The following is a 15,915-nucleotide window of genomic DNA, read 5'->3' as shown; positions in this document are numbered from 1 at the left end:
CAATCAAAAAGCGAGAAGTCATTATAATGGATATGAGGTACGTCATTACTATATTACATATACAATCATAATTATGCAAATATAATATAATGACTAAAGTAATTAATCTTTGTTACAGTTGAAGGACAACTACTTTGACGTTATGGGAGAATCTTGCTAAAAATGAAGGAATCTTTATCATGGAGCTAATACAGGAAAGATCTATCATCACAGTTACACCTGTGGTAATCAACACCTACAAAGGCAAATTATCATGCAAATTGATATTATTTACATTATATATTATTAAGTAAATCTATAATAACGAACTTTTACAAATAACAATGTATATTCCTGGTCTGTCTCTTCAAACACAAAAGGGATCTACATTGCAAATTAATATGGATATTGAAAGTGCCAAAGCATTAAGATATTGATTCATTATTTATTCTAATTTCTTTTACATTATATATACATTATTTGTAGATAACATGTTTTTTTGTTTTTATTTATTTAATTATTTGACAAGATAATTTATATGTGGACAGGTCCAGAGAGAACATAAATAACAAATATATAACAAATGTGATTTACAGTACAAAAGATCAAAAATTCAATGGTGCTAAAAAGTCAAACTTCAAGACATAATAGAAAAATCTGCAATGTCCTTTGAGGTATTAAATTTCAGTATATTTCTTAATCTTCCTTAATTGTGTATCACATTTTTATATTCAATTTATATATTGAGAAGTTATATTTTGTTGCACAACTTGCAGAAAACAAATTACTCTTTCGAAGCAACAATTGAAAATGTCGTCAATGATCGCAAACCGTGGTACAACGCGTATGAGAAATACAAATACAACAGACCCAAAATGCTTTCAAAAGTATTATTATATCTTAAAATCTTATTATTGTATTTATTTCAATGGTTTAATAATATTACAAATACATAATTCTTTGTCTTTACTCACGTGTAGATTCATGATGATAATTAAAGTGCGAAGTATGGAACATATTGGAACACTTGTAACTGTGATAACTCAAATTTTTTTTAAATTTTAATTTATGATTTTATTTTATTATTATTTATAATTTTAGTTTTGAGTTGGTTGAAGTGGAGGTGTAATCTAGTTTTTATTTTTATTTTTATTTTTATAATATATATATATATATATATGTATATATTTGTATATATATATATATATGTATATATTTGTGTGTGTGTGTAATCTGATGGTGTGAAAAGGTGGACGAAATTTGGGGCCATGTGAAGGTAATAAGAAGGTGATTTGGTGGGGTTCATTTCTATATGAAGACTGAAGGAAGGAAGCAGCAGGTGGCGAATTGAGAGAAAGAAAATTGAGATGTTGATTTTGGGTCCCACCAAGGAGTTGTTTGGCCAAATTCTTTTGGCTTTTAATTTTCTTCACGTGGGCTATTGTGTACGTGGTGATGCTGAAGTGATGAGAAGATAGGGATGAAAGGAAAAAGAGTACAAAGAGATAAAGGTAATAATGTGGTGGGATTATTAAGTGACATTTGGAGTGAAACTTTTGGTTGTCTGATGGAAAGGTGATGGGTGAGCAGTGGTAAGTCGGTGGAGGCCATTATAAATTTAGTGTGTGTAGTGAGTTAACTAGAGAATAAAGAAAGAGAGAACTAAAGATGAGAGTGAGCCGAGACAGAGAGTTGAGAGAGCAAAATAGGAGACAGTTTGAGGAAAAACAGGGAGTGGGTTTGAGGAAAAACAGAGAGGGTCGAGAGTTGTAGAGGGAGGCCATAAATGTAATACTCCTAATTTTAAAAGGATAATTTTGAAAATTTATTTTATAGTTTTATTATAATTTTTTTCATTTTTATGTGTTTATTTGGCTACTTGTTTATTTGTTTTAATGGTATTTAATTGAATTGAGTTAATTGTAGTATTTGTTTATTTAATTATTTAATTGAGTATTTTGTTTTAATTATTTTTCTGGCTTAAATATTTGCATTATTTTGCTTTTAGGGTTTTAGTTTCTTCATGGTTAGCCGACTTAGTCTCTTCTTAAGATAGGGGAATTAGGTTTCCTTAAGCCTATAAATATGTCATTAGACATCGACTTAGGGTTAGAAATCACAAACCCTACTTACGTATAGACAGAGAGACGTAACAGTGAGAATTGTGAGGAAAATAGAGAGGGACTTGATAGAAAACAGAGAAAACTGGTTAATGCTTCGACCGTGGATTAAAGGTCGGACCAGGATGTGACGGAAGGAGTGTTGTTCGTGGTTAGAACCAAGGGCAACAAAGGAGTTGGGAACAGTAGGAATCGTCGGAAACTTTAGGAAGATGACGCTGAGGTTTTGAACTGAAACCTCAAAGGCAAGTTCTATTCCTAACTCTCTCCCTTTGACTTGTGTTCTTTGCATCTCTAACACAATTCCAGGATTAAATAAAGATTAAAATTAATCTAGTTTGCATGTCTGAGATGTTTAAACAGCATGTTTTACAAATCTGTTATTGCTTGTTTTAAATTCTTTCCTATGCAATTCATAATTTAATTGATGTTAATTGATGGACAAAGAATTTAATTAGTTCTAGAACACAATGGGAAACACTAGAATTAATCTGGTTTGCATGATAGAATAGATTAAAACAGTATATGTTCTTGAAACGGTAATTGTTGGTTTTAAGTCTTTCATGCTTAATTCTTGTGTTGATTGATGTCGGTTAATGAATGATGAATTTTAAAGTTTTTGGAACACACTGGGACTTAGAATTAACCAGTACGAACATTAATCATGGAAGACAGAAGGTCTGGAACACGTCGGAGAAAGAAGACAGAGGCTGAGAAGAGTGGAACCTCCTCTACTTAAAATTGGAGCCCCCTCTACCCAAGTGGAGCCTCCTCTACTTAAAATTGGAGCTCCCTCTACCCAAGTGGAGCCTCCTCTACTTTAAATTGGAGCCCCTCAACCTTTTGTATTTGCCCAGTACGTGAAATATTGGGATTTTTGTTTCTCCAAGGCTAAAAGGAAATTCTGGACTTTGATGAGGGTTTTTAAATGAAGTATAAAACACATTAAAGACTTAAAATTATTGGTTTAAGCTTGGGAAGTGGACATCATGATTTCTTTGGATATTAATAGGTGTGCTGTCAAGGATGGAGGAAGGTTTAAATTTTTTCTTTAGTTCTGTTCTAGCAAACTAAATAGTTTGGTATGAAAATTAGTTTTTGGGAATTTATGACAATAATGTATATAACATATTTAAGTCCCAGGAACGTTGGTTTAGGATGTGGTTATAGATTTCATAAACTTTAGATATTAAATTGCATGCTGTCGGGAGTTGCAGAAGTTTTAGTTGCTAGTTCTAACTTAGCAAACTAAACGGACTGGTATGGAAGTATTTTTGGAATTTATATAATGTGCTCAGCTTATATTTTCTATGTACCATTATGTTATTCTCAGGACTTATAGTTAAAGATTGAAATTGATGACATGAAATTTAAATATGACTTTGCATGCCATCAAGGATATTGGAGGATTTATTTACTAGTTTTTGTTTTAGAAATTCAAACGAGCTAGTATGGAAGTATCGGTTGGGAATTCTAGTATAATGTACAGTTTATGATTCTAATATTCATTATACCATGCTATAGACGTTAATTGGTGGACTATATAAATTTATGTTCTGTAAATTTTATGGAAGTGGATAGTTTAAATTGGATATCATTATTTTAGCAATTTAAATGGATGTTTCATGATTTTAATCATGTACTGTATACATATTAGAATCTTGCTTATATCTGATTGCTATTATGTCGGACTCTGGATGTTTTTGGTGTTCTAATGAACGTGCATCATTGATAGATGGATTGTATGCACCGGTATGGGACGGTTTCATACTAGGGGATTAGCTCAAAAACGCTAAGTCCTACTTACTCTGGAATTAAGGAATGGATTAACTAAAAGTTTAATCCTATTTTATTTATAGTATCAAGGCAACATATAGTTGAGCGGCACTACTATGGATTTTGGAATGGAATTTAATTATATTTTTATGGTGCCATGTTATGAGCCTGAGTCTCAGAGTCGTTGGTTAGGGAGCGTATATGCATTGGGATGCATAGCTAGCTATGATGGTTGGATGTGTACCCTGCTAGGCCTAGGTAGTCATGCCCACCTCAGGTGCGTTTTGCATGGTGCCTACTAGTCAGGTTGAGACAGGCCTGTAATTCAGTGAGAGTCCTGTAGTGTGATTATATATATATCTACGGACTATTTAGTTATTGTTGAATTGGTTAGGATGTACATGCGTATCGAGTCTCTGTTCGGATTGTAGTAGGATAGAACTTGTTTGTGGGTCTGACCTACTACTATTTTCCAGGTGTTCGACAGTTCCAAACGTAGACTTGATTGTGCTGAGCAGAGACTTGTACTCACTCTTCCGATGATGTAGGACTTCTCTCCATGGTTTAATTTTAGATGTTCTTTTAGTATTTGTATTTTGGTTTGGATTTTGATTAGGGGTCCACAAGAGATGGATTCCTGAGTTGTATAAGATGGAGGATGATTTGTATCAAATGTTTTTGTTTATCAATAAAAGTTTTTGGGTTATCGTTTTAGCTCTCTCAGCGTTTTATTTATTTCTGTTTTAACTTAATTGTATTCTGTGTTCATTTATTACTAATTGGTTTGATATCATTGGGTGATCGGGCGTAGGCCTGGCCAACCCTCATCCGGAGATCTGGGGGTATCACAGGAAACTTGGTGGCTTGATGATCCAGTACAGGAATTCTTTTTCAGAGTAGGGTTCTCTATACCTTGAATGGCATGGGGAGGTTTTGCTTTAATGTTTTTATTAAATGTTTTTAATTAAATGCATATGTATTAAATGTATATGTTTATGTTGTGAAGCTGTTTTGTTAAACCTATATGAAATTCTTGCTATGGTTTTTCCTACTGGGACTTTTGTCTCACCACCCTCCAATTTCAGGTACTGAAGATGGACTGGGATCGTAGATACGGGTTTAGGATGAAGAGTTGGCGTAGAGGATTTATTTTATTTAATTTGAAATTTTTTTGTATATTTGAGGAAATTGATTTTTGTATAATAAAGAGGCTATATATATATATATATATATATATATATATATATATATATATTTTGATTCTGGGTGTATTTTGATTTCTCTGAGTTGTATAAAATTGAGGATTTTATTGGAATTGTCGGGGCGTGACAGTAACCCTAACAGTGTTCAATGATTGTCAAACATTAATAAATTGTTCACTAAATGATTTACTACAATTACAAATTGAGGTAATTTTTCACCCTTATTCGTAAAATTTTAATTAAATTAAAAAAATATTTACTTGAATTTCTCAATAGCTCTAAATTCTTATTAGCTCTAAATTATATTTGTTCTTTTTGCAAGACATGGATGAATTCAGCAACAAAGTGACAAGCTGCAAAGGAAAATATTTTCTTTTTATGGTGAAGATAGACAATACTCAACAAGTTGTGAAAATTTATTTTGCAGTGGAAGAATTAAAAGAATTGACACTTGACAATGATTTATTTCATGAATAAATGAGATATGCAAAAAAGATAAAGACTGAGAAATAAATAATTTATGAATACTTTTATTTTCAAACAGTTTTAGTTTTGGATTTTTTTAATATATTTTGTTTCTTTTGAGGTGACAATTATTACAATTTAAAAATTGTTGGTACCCTTTCGGATTTTAGAATATATAGAATTTTTATATAATATTTATTTATGAATATTTTATAAATTATAGAATTTAATTTTCATATATTTTTTAAATATTTATAGTTTTCATTCATACATTAATGGAAAACCTTATTTTGTTTCTTTTGAAGTGGCAATTATTACTCTCTAAGGCATTCTGGGCCTGGAACTGTTTTGCTTATTTTTTTTATAAAACTATAAACAATTAAAAAATATATAAAAATATAAATTATATAAGTTAGAAATTATTCATCATGTGCATCGCACGTGTCTTTTACTAGTGTATATATATATATATATATATATATATATATATATATATATATATATATATATATATATAAAACTATGTATATACTTAGTGTATTTCTTTTTCTTTTTTTTATTTATTTATTTATTATTTAAGACTTTAAGTTAACCCTAAGTCACTAAAGTCATTAGTCATTACAGATTTTTAATTACTAATTTGAGATTTTAATGGGCCATAAAGTGTAATTATATTGAGTTGTTTGAAAAGCCCAATCCGTAGAAACCGAACCGATCCGATTCATTATTTCACGGATTGGTTTGGTTCGAATTAAAGGTCCCTACGGATCGATTCGGTTTCAAATTTCACCAATCTGTAGAGACCGAATTGAATTGAACTTTACTTCTGAATCGAACCGATCCGATCCGTGATCAGTCTTAATTGCACATCTCCAAGAATTGGTGTGATAATCACGAGCCTAAAGGGCTGGTGATTGAGAAGACTTCCATGTCATGACTCATAAAAAATTAATAATGCCTAAAAATAATAATAGTGTCTTTGTAACCCAAGTGGTGGAGTTGCCCCTCAATAAATATTTAAGTTTTCAAATTCTTAATTATTTCACCATCTGTTAAACTGGGTTTTGATCATCTCTTGGCAGACTGAAATCCACTAGTCACTTTAGCACCCTCCTACTATTACTTGTTTTGCATTGGCTTGATTAATCAGCATTGAAGCTGACATGGAACAAAAATTATGGAAAAAAAATCCCTAAAGAAACAATTAATAAAGACTATTTACGTACTTTAAGGCTATGTTTGTTTGAGTGTAAAAATATTTTATGTGTTTTTTGATATTTGATTGTTGTAAAATATTTACGAAAAAAGAAAAATTAAAACAAAACAAAAATAACTTATTTATCAATTTTCATTAAGTTATCTTATACGTCCCATTCGATGAACTCGACCTCATTCTTGATCTAAATCTTTGCCAAATATCAAAAAATAAAAATAACAATAAATATATTTTACCTGAAAAAAGTAAAATATTTTCCGAAACGTCAAAACAAGCGGAGCCTAAGTATCAAGCTTAATTACTTAGCTGACATTGACAATTGATATTAAGTTAATTTGTCTCAAATTACCAGAAAAATAATTAATTTTGTTGCATGCCTAAATTTTTTTTTATCAACAACATCAAAGGGCATCTTATTCAATGGAATAAACTCCCCATTTTAAAAAAGAAAGTGAGGGGTTGGAGTTCAAGTGTGAACAAAACATACTAAATAAATATGTTTCTTGTTAATTATCAAGAGCAACTTGGGAGGAAACCGCATCCGGCCCCACACATCATTTCTAAAAGGCCATCCCAGCCGAAGGGCTCCCATTAATCTCGTATCATTTTTCGAGTTAATATGGTATCTTTTTTCGAGTCTTAAATGTATTTACATGCTGTATGTATTGTGCCCGTAAAAATGTTGAAATTGTCACAATTTACCAGTCAAGTCGTCATACTTACAAAATTAATTTTTTTTTTTTTTTTTTTTTTTTTTTTTCTTAAACCATGAAATAATTTCTGACTTGCAAGGGTAAGAACAAATAATTATGGACAAAATTATAAGTAAAGATGAACCTTGAGATACAGGGCAAAAGACTTAGCCTAGTTCAAACTCAAAATTCAGTGACACTTGAACAAACACAAAGCCATATGGCGAATAATAGAAATCCTGCCGCTATAGCTCAGCTTTTGGAGTACCTGAAGATAAATATCGACGGCAACAAAGAAAAGATAGATTCTCTCAAGTGTTACACAGAACACAAATCTATTCCCACCATTTACAGGGTTCGAGATGAGTTACATAAGATGAATGAACGTGCATATACTCCTAGTATGGTAGCTATTGGGCCTCTTCACAGAGGGAAGAAACATCTGCAACCAATGGAGGCGGAGAAGCTTAGCTACATGCATTTCCTATTTAATCGAACACCAGATTTTGAGGATACACGAGATGCTTGTGTGGAATCCATGTTAAATATGGAGTCCATTGCCAGGAAATGCTATGCGGACGATGTCAAACTCCCACGAAATTTTGAGGAAACACGAGATGATTGTGTGGTTGCTATGTTAAAAATCGAGTCCATTGCTAGGAGATGCTATGCAGAAGATGTCAAACGCCATGAAGATGACAAACCTGTCAAGTTAGAGTACTACTCTAAAATTCGAGATGTGAACTGCAGCGCAGATCAAAATGTCATGTTTGCAGAAAATGTGAGGTTCGCTGAAATGATGCTTGTTGATGGTTGCTTTATGATTGAACTTTTTTACCGGTGTTATAGAAGACAGATGGACCCTATTTTGGGGAACACTTTCAAACGCCCAACTATCCTGCAAGACTTGATACTGATAGAGAACCAGCTTCCGTTTGATGTTCTTGAGGAATTGTTCCGCCTCACAGTTGATCGCATCCCAGAAAATCGCAACCGCCCTACATTGACTGAATGTGTCCTTTCACTCTATTGGGATCTAATAAGCGTAGAACCACGTACTTTAAAAAAAATGGATGACAAACGTACCGCCCATGTACTCCATCTTTTACACAGTTGCTACTTGCCAAGGGAGGAAGCGGAGGAGCCAGAGTCGTTTCAAGAAACAGCCGAGGTGTTAAAGAATTTCAAATATTCTGCAACAGAACTCGATATGGGAGGAATCAAGTTTGTGCAAGGTAATAAAAAGGACTTATTCGACTTCAAGTTTAAGACCCCCAATAGTTTCTGTTTTTGGAGGAGAAGTGAATTGGAGATCCCACCTTTCGACGTTAACGATTATACTGAGTTGTTCTTGAGAAACTTCATTGCTCTTGAACAATCTTGTCGTGTTAAGAAATACTTCACATCACATGCTCTTCTCATAGATAGACTCATCAACACAGCTGACGATGTACAATTGCTGGAGAAAAAAGGGATAATAGTTAACAACATGGGTTCCGGTGAAGAAGTGGCACATCTCTTCAACAATCTTGGCAAGAATATTTCTATAAATCGTCTCTACTCAACTAAGGACTGCCTAAAGGTCATCAAGTTTTACAATCAAAGTTGGCCCAAGTTTCAAGTCAAACTGAGACGTGATTATTTCAGTAATCCATGGACAGTCATATCGGTAGTTGCTGCCTTCTTCCTTTTTGTGCTTACATTACTGCAGACCATCTACACCATGCGTTCTTAAATAGTAAGTATGGCATTAATAATGTGGATGATTATGCATGCCTTCATTTGTTCTTGCCAATCTGTGTCATGGATGTTGATCAGCATATGTGTATTTGCTTAGGGTTTGTCAAGCTCTTGGTTTCTGTGTTCTTGAGATGCTATAGCTCTGCTTATTGTTTAGAGTTGTCTTCTGTTTAGGCCCTGTGTGGTGCTTTGTTTGGCTGTTTTATTTGTTCTTTTGATTTGTAAGCCTCTGCAGCCCTCTCATCTGTTCTCTAAGGGCACATTCGGCAAACGCTATCATTTTTCGTTGTCAAATTCGTGAGAAATAAAAGCAGTGTTTATGTTGTGATATGATTTCTTCAAAAGCAGAAGGAAGTTTGGTTAAGCAGATCTGTTATTATGTTTTTGAAATAGTAAGCAGAAAACATCCATGTTTGGTAAAAAAAAAAAAAATAGAAACCATCCTTTGACTACCAGCTACGTATACTTCATATGGAGGGAGCGAAATAGCAGCTTTTGGAAATAAATCATCCCCACATTCTTCAATCATTAAGGTTATATGTTCAAAATTCGTTCAAATGTAAATTGCTATCATTTCAATTTAAGCAATCTCCTTTTGCTCATAGAATTTTTGGGGTTTGGTTCTTACTGGGCTCTTGTCTAATTTTATTTATTATCCTATTATGTGTCCCTCTTTATAGAATGGAGTTGAGCTCCATCACAAGCTCTAATGTGGTTCAGTGGCATCAACATAAAAAATGACGTTTTTGTCTTTGGCGCAACAGAAAGGTTCAAAACTGCAGTGTCTGCAGTCTGCTGTAGCCGTTGCTAGCCTTCTTTTTTATTTGATTTTCTGTCCAATTCTAATTTTATCTTATTCATTTCCTCCATATTACTGTTCGAAAAAACATAAATAAATAGAGATGTCTTGTTGTGTCAAGAGTGGCGGGCATGACTGGCCAGGAGATACTGACCTTTCTCCGTCCCCATTAATTTTTTTTTTTTCTTCCACTGACCCCATTAAAGACAAATCTTCGGTCTTTATATATATATATATATATATATATATATATATATATATATATTTTGGGAAGATCGAAAATAAATAGAATAACATATTAAGATCCATTAGCCAAGTTGTTCAAAAATATTTCATTTATTCTTTCCATGCTTTCACATTCTAATAGAACTGGGAACTAGACTATATAAGGTTTCTGCACAGTTACCTCTAAGTACACAGATTTCTGCACAGTTACGTCTAAGTACACAGAGTTTATTAGTTTATCACTATTGTACAACCACAATTCAAATATTTTATTTAATGGGTAAATTAGTATGATACATGGAATATTAGCTATCTAATACTGATTTTAGTTCTTCAAACAATTAATTGAACATGCCAAGTTTTATTTTCCTTCACAATAGAGACTCCAATGTTAACATGCATATAGAGACTCCCCCAGTATACACGGGATTGCATATTTTTAATCCGTCACCATCTTTCCGTGTAAAGAAAGAGCCTGCATAGATGGCGTGAAAATTTAACTGAGGTAGTATGTATCTTATTCACAAAATTCAACTGTTATCTTTGGTTGGTGGTATAGAATGAAGTATAAGTGAGAATAATCATTCTTATTATACTGTTTGAATGTAAATATATTGCATATTTTTTAATCCGTCACCATCTTTCCGTGTAAAGAAAGAGCCTGCATAGATGGTATGAAATTCAAATGTTACCTTTGGTTGGTGGTATGGAATGAAGTGTAAGTAAGAATAGTCATTCTTATTATAATATTTGATTATAAATATAAAATGATATAAGAATAAAATGATTCTCACTAATTTTTTTATTTTCTTAATTTTTTTAAGGTAAAACAATTTATTTACGCACGTTGTCTCTGACTCAAACCCAAGACTTTCCTTCAGAAATTATAACTCTTATACGACTGGATCACAATATTTTACTTTACTGTTTGATTGGACCACGTATGAAAGAATTGTCCCCCATGCAAGCTACCTAGTTGAGGAACAATACTCATCTCCTTACCTCAAGGATGAGCTTTCACCTTATAAGTAATATTGCATGGCAAAGTTCAATTAGACTACATAAATAAATTTGGTATCTATTTTTAAAAAATTACAAAAAGACAAGTGATTCAATGATATTATGATACATTAATTTTTAAAGTAGGAGTATTGAGATATTTAATTTGACCAAAATGATTGAATATGTGTCCGAATGTATCCTAAAAATAAAATTAAAAAAACACAGTACACACCATTGCTCTCTCACTGTTGGATTCCCCCTCTTATCTCATCAATTGTAGAAAATCTATGTCAACCCATCAATTATTCTCCCCCCTTTGATCAATTGAAACCATTATTTTCCTTTGTTGAAAACTTTGTTAAAGAAATTTAGTAAATTATTTGCAAAAACCTCATTTTCTGAAAAACCAACATCGAGACGTCCCTAAATCCTTTAGTCGAAATTGAAAATTCAATTTTTCCATTTGATTTTGGAGAGAGTAATCAAAGAAGAAGAAAGTAATACTTGATGCATTTACTATTTTCACATTAACTGTGTTCTTTAATTTTGGACGGAGAGTTATGGCCAGGCCAAGAATTGATAACAGGGGCCTATATTGAATAATGATAAAATTATATAAAAATAAAAAATAAAAATAAAAATAAAAATTATTCTTTTCAACTAACATAGTACAACAAGACAATAATTTGGAGACAGTAGACAACATACAAACTTTTCAGCTTAGTCTCATTTGTCAATTGTTGGTAATTTTACAATTAATTTGAAAATTTTCTTTGTCAACTCAAATAATTAAAACAGTTAATAAATTAAAATTTACCAATAGTGGACTTTCTAAATTTTTCATTGACTAATCTTAAAAGGAATAATCGAAAGAGATCCACTGAGAGCAATGGGCGTTGCATCTACAAGTGGCCGGACACAAACCTGAGCCATGAGTACATGTAAATTGGCTCCACGCCTACACCCCAGCTGAAGTTACCAAATTAACTAATATGGCGAAAGAAATTAACTATGGATATTGCTAAAACAGGATTATATAAATAAAATGGTAGTAGTTCATGTTCTTACTATAAAGATCTCAAAATATGTAGTGTAGAGCCTTTTTTTTTTTTTTTTTTTTTTCAGTATAGTTGCTCATCATTTTGACTAATTAATTAGCAGCTAGCCAAATCTAAAATCTGAACCAAATTGTAATTAATAAACAACTTCAAATTAAAGATGAAACAGACCACAGTACAACAGGAGTAGGAATGCTGAAAATGAAAAAGAAACACACATACATAGGATTTGCGAAAATGCAGAGTTAATGAATTAATACATATATGAGTCAGGTCGGGTGGAGCTTCTTAACGCGTCAGATACCGCAAGTTTTAGCTTGTCATACCCTTCTTTTGCCTGATCCAAACCTTCACGCAACTGCTTTTCCCCATCATCAGCCTTTTGGACAAAAGTTTCAAAGTTGGGATCTGAAATATTGAACATCTTCAGAAGATACAATAAATCAACCATCTCTAACACATGTTCCATACTATTGACATCATTTTCTGTGAGTTCTCTTAGGCGTTTCCGAAGTCTGTACTCTAGCTTTTTTTTGAACTCCATCCAAATTTGCTTTGTGATATGACAATTAATTAACGGTCTGAAGATCGCTTGATTCTGAATATTTGATATGTTGATGAAATTCACGATATCTGTAATTAAAAATAAATAAATAAAAAATCTTTAGAAATTGTACTTGAAATTTATATATATATATCATCACTATATAATAAGATCATCATCCATTAATTGCGTTAGCTAGTTTGTTCTAGCATTAGTACTTACCTGAAGTTAATAAATTGAGAATACTAACCTGAAGAATCGATTTGGGTTCCACTCTGCTTGACAAAATCACGACCGGTATTCTCGTGTCTTTTATGAGGAGGAGCATAGGTGTCGTTGTCTTCAGCTTCATTCTGAGTAGACTCGTGATCACGCTTCCCATATTCATTAACACCGCCAGTCCAGGCGATCAGCATGAGTGCTCTCCTGTTCCGACTTTCCCAAAGCCTCGGGTAGCACAGCCGCGATGAGTTCTCTGCCCCTGTGATAATTGAAGGACAGAAGTTTCGAGAATTCACAATAAGGTCACGGTGAGATGAGCGATTTATAGGTGTTAAGTGAAAGTGGAGAGATGTATGTAGTTGAGACATCCTAACAGACTGGTAGACTTAGAACCTTGTTCTTACACGACTGAACAATTCGATCAGGACTTCACGACCAGCAATGGAGGAAAAATACTCCTGTGTATATAGAGAGAGAGAGAGTGTGCGCACTCGCGCGTGTAACCATACGCATTCCATATGTTTCATGTAAGATTAAAAATACAAGCTAGAAGCAGCAGGACTAGGGGTGTATAAACGTCTGGTCAAATTGAAAAATTACACCGGATCAAATCTGATCGGTCAGTTTGATTTGTTCACCGTTCTAAATTTGTTAAACCGTAAAGATAGGAATTATATTATATATATATATATTTATTTATATATATGTTAAATTATACTATATATATAATATAATATAATCTTATAATTCAAATTAGTTAGAAGTTTAGGAACAACGATCAATCCTATGGTTCACTCTTAATTTTCTTAGATCTTTTCAATTTATTATATGATTTATTTATTTTTTTTAGTGGCTGAATTTTGAATTATGGCTTATTGTTTGTTGTTGAATTAATAATTTTAAATATATTAGATTATTAGCAATTCTGAATTTATTCACTTTAGTTTCAGAAGTGTTAAAAAAAGAATGAATTAAAAGTTCTGAATATATTAATAATTCTGAATGTATTGGTAAATTGGTTTATAGTTGTGTATGCGGTGGATTTTGAAATATGAATACTTCTATAACCCAAAAAAAAAAAAAAGAGAGACCGTGAAACCGAAACGAACCAACCCGGTTTTTCACGATTTGGTTTGCTTTGCTTTGGTTCTTTTGGTCAAATGATTTGGTTCAATTCCAAATTTTATGAATCCATTAGAATTGGTTTGGTTCCAAAAAAACTTTTAAACCGGTTTAAATCAAACCGTGTACACCCCTAAACACGAAAAAAATAATTTTACTAGTAAATATTGACACGATTATAGAACTAGACTAGTATTATTATTATTATTAGTTTTTATTGGAAACAAATGATTAATTGACAAGATATAGGTACTTAATGAAATTGGTGCACTTACAGCTTTCTAGCTTTGGAAGAAACTTTAATCATCTAGCCTTCACTTTGCCAAAAAAATAAATTAAAAAATAAAAATAAAAGAAAGAAAGAAGGAAGTTGCTAATAGTAATAGGTCACATTACTTGTACTAATTGTATTGATTTCTATTAATTTCAAAGCTTAAATATATTTAAGATCTGGGTAGTATTTGTAAAGTCTCTTAGTTAGAACAGCAGGCCAAAAATTTAGTCACAATAAGGCCGGCCAAATGTGGGCCCACACGGCTGCTAGCCAAAGCCCATGCCACATTTGCAAATGAAAAATATGACTAAAAAAGGTTTCTTCATAGCTTCACCGCTACTGACCCTAGGCAGCTCATTTAAAGAAACAGAGTTTTCCACAACTCTGAGGATCCCATCCTGCACTTCCAAAAAGACCAACACAAACAAGAAGCCAAAGCAATAGTACTCTCCAGAATTATCCATTAAGGACCACATAATTAGATAAAAGCATGCACTCAAGAACAAATTACTAGCTAATCTATTTTTTTATAGACCAACAAATTCCTATTAAATATTCTTAAGGCAATATTAAATTCTTAGTTCCTCTTCTTTTTTTCTTTATTTATTTATTTATTTATTTATTTTTATTCAGGTTTTCAACTAAGTTCATTACTCCACTAGCAATAATTATTTTTTCAGTTTGATTAAATTCTCTACAATGCACTGGGTTTAAGGTGGGTGGGATTCACCAGTACCCTGAGAAGTCTTCAATCCAATTCAATTAGAACTATACTATTTCAACCAGAACAATTGTTCAAACTTCCAAAAAAAAAAAAAAAAAAATCAGTTTCAGACTTTTCATTGAAATGTCTTTAATGTCCTTTCTCTTGAAGTAAATTTAAAAAAAAAAAAAAAAAAAAATTACACTTACACCCACAAGTTTAGGCCTAATTAAACAGAATGATCGAAAATAGGCCTAATTAATTGAATATTTCCCAAATCCATGGAGATTCATATCATTTGCTGCTACTATATACTGTGCTCAAAGTTCTCAATGCCTTGCAGACGGCACTGAGAAAAGAAAATTACTGTACATGTTACCTGAGGAAAAAAAAGAAGTTTGCATGTTGGTATGTTAACCCTCTTAATACAAAGACAACAAAATAAACAACATTGCTGAGTCTTTTACTTTGGAATAAAAAATATTGCCTAGTCTTTTTCACTTATTTCCTTCCCTGACCTCATTAGACCAACATTAGTGCATACCTCCTCACTGTCTTAATACCGGGGTGCAACTTGGGCTGTCTAACCCAGCCCAACCCAAACCCAGTCCAAAACTTTTGGGACTTGGGTTTTTAGATTCACAAATTGGTCCCAATTCGGGCTGGGATTTCTCAAAACCTAGCAGAGTTCAGATTGGTCCAAAAAAAAAAAAATAGGTGTTTGGTGATATATTATTAAGTACTTTTTAAAATTTAATTATATTTTAATTTATTTG

At 32.4% G+C, this 15,915-nt stretch overlaps 2 protein-coding genes across 2 annotated transcripts; one reads left to right on the top strand and one right to left on the bottom strand.

Annotated features, from left to right (window-relative positions):
* The first annotated feature begins 7,670 nt into the window (after positions 1-7,670).
* On the top strand, positions 7,671-9,185 carry LOC132314623 (UPF0481 protein At3g47200-like). The gene has a single exon (XM_059813463.1). The coding sequence runs from the start codon at positions 7,671-7,673 to the stop codon at positions 9,183-9,185; it is 1,515 nt and encodes a 504-aa protein (XP_059669446.1).
* A 3,327-nt stretch (positions 9,186-12,512) lies between these two features.
* Positions 12,513-13,486, bottom strand: LOC132315032 (uncharacterized). The gene is made up of 2 exons (XM_059813795.1): positions 13,069-13,486; positions 12,513-12,907 (listed from the first exon to the last, which is right to left on the bottom strand). Exons 1-2 carry the CDS (start codon positions 13,406-13,408, stop codon positions 12,528-12,530), a joined length of 720 nt encoding a protein of 239 aa, XP_059669778.1. The 5' UTR covers positions 13,409-13,486; the 3' UTR covers positions 12,513-12,527.
* Between the last annotated feature and the right edge of the window lie 2,429 nt (positions 13,487-15,915).

This window comes from Cornus florida, unplaced genomic scaffold (genome assembly GCF_030987335.1).
Source record: "Cornus florida cultivar Cherokee Brave unplaced genomic scaffold, ASM3098733v1 CherokeeBrave_3.0.0_Hap2_Chr06, whole genome shotgun sequence".
Taxonomy (NCBI): domain Eukaryota; kingdom Viridiplantae; phylum Streptophyta; class Magnoliopsida; order Cornales; family Cornaceae; genus Cornus; species Cornus florida.
The sequence above is the reverse complement of the archived record's forward strand: the minus strand, read 5'-3'. Positions and strand labels throughout refer to the sequence as shown.

Excerpts from the sequence above, each read along its gene's own strand:
- LOC132314623 (XM_059813463.1), top strand. The coding sequence starts at position 7,671 with ATGGCGAATAATAGAAATCCTGCCGCTATAGCTCAGCTTTTGGAGTAC.
- LOC132315032 (XM_059813795.1), bottom strand. The coding sequence starts at position 13,408 with ATGTCTCAACTACATACATCTCTCCACTTTCACTTAACACCTATAAAT. Across the intron at positions 12,908-13,068 it reads AACCCAAATCGATTCTTCAG|ATATCGTGAATTTCATCAAC; the intron begins GTTAGTATTCTC and ends TTTTAATTACAG.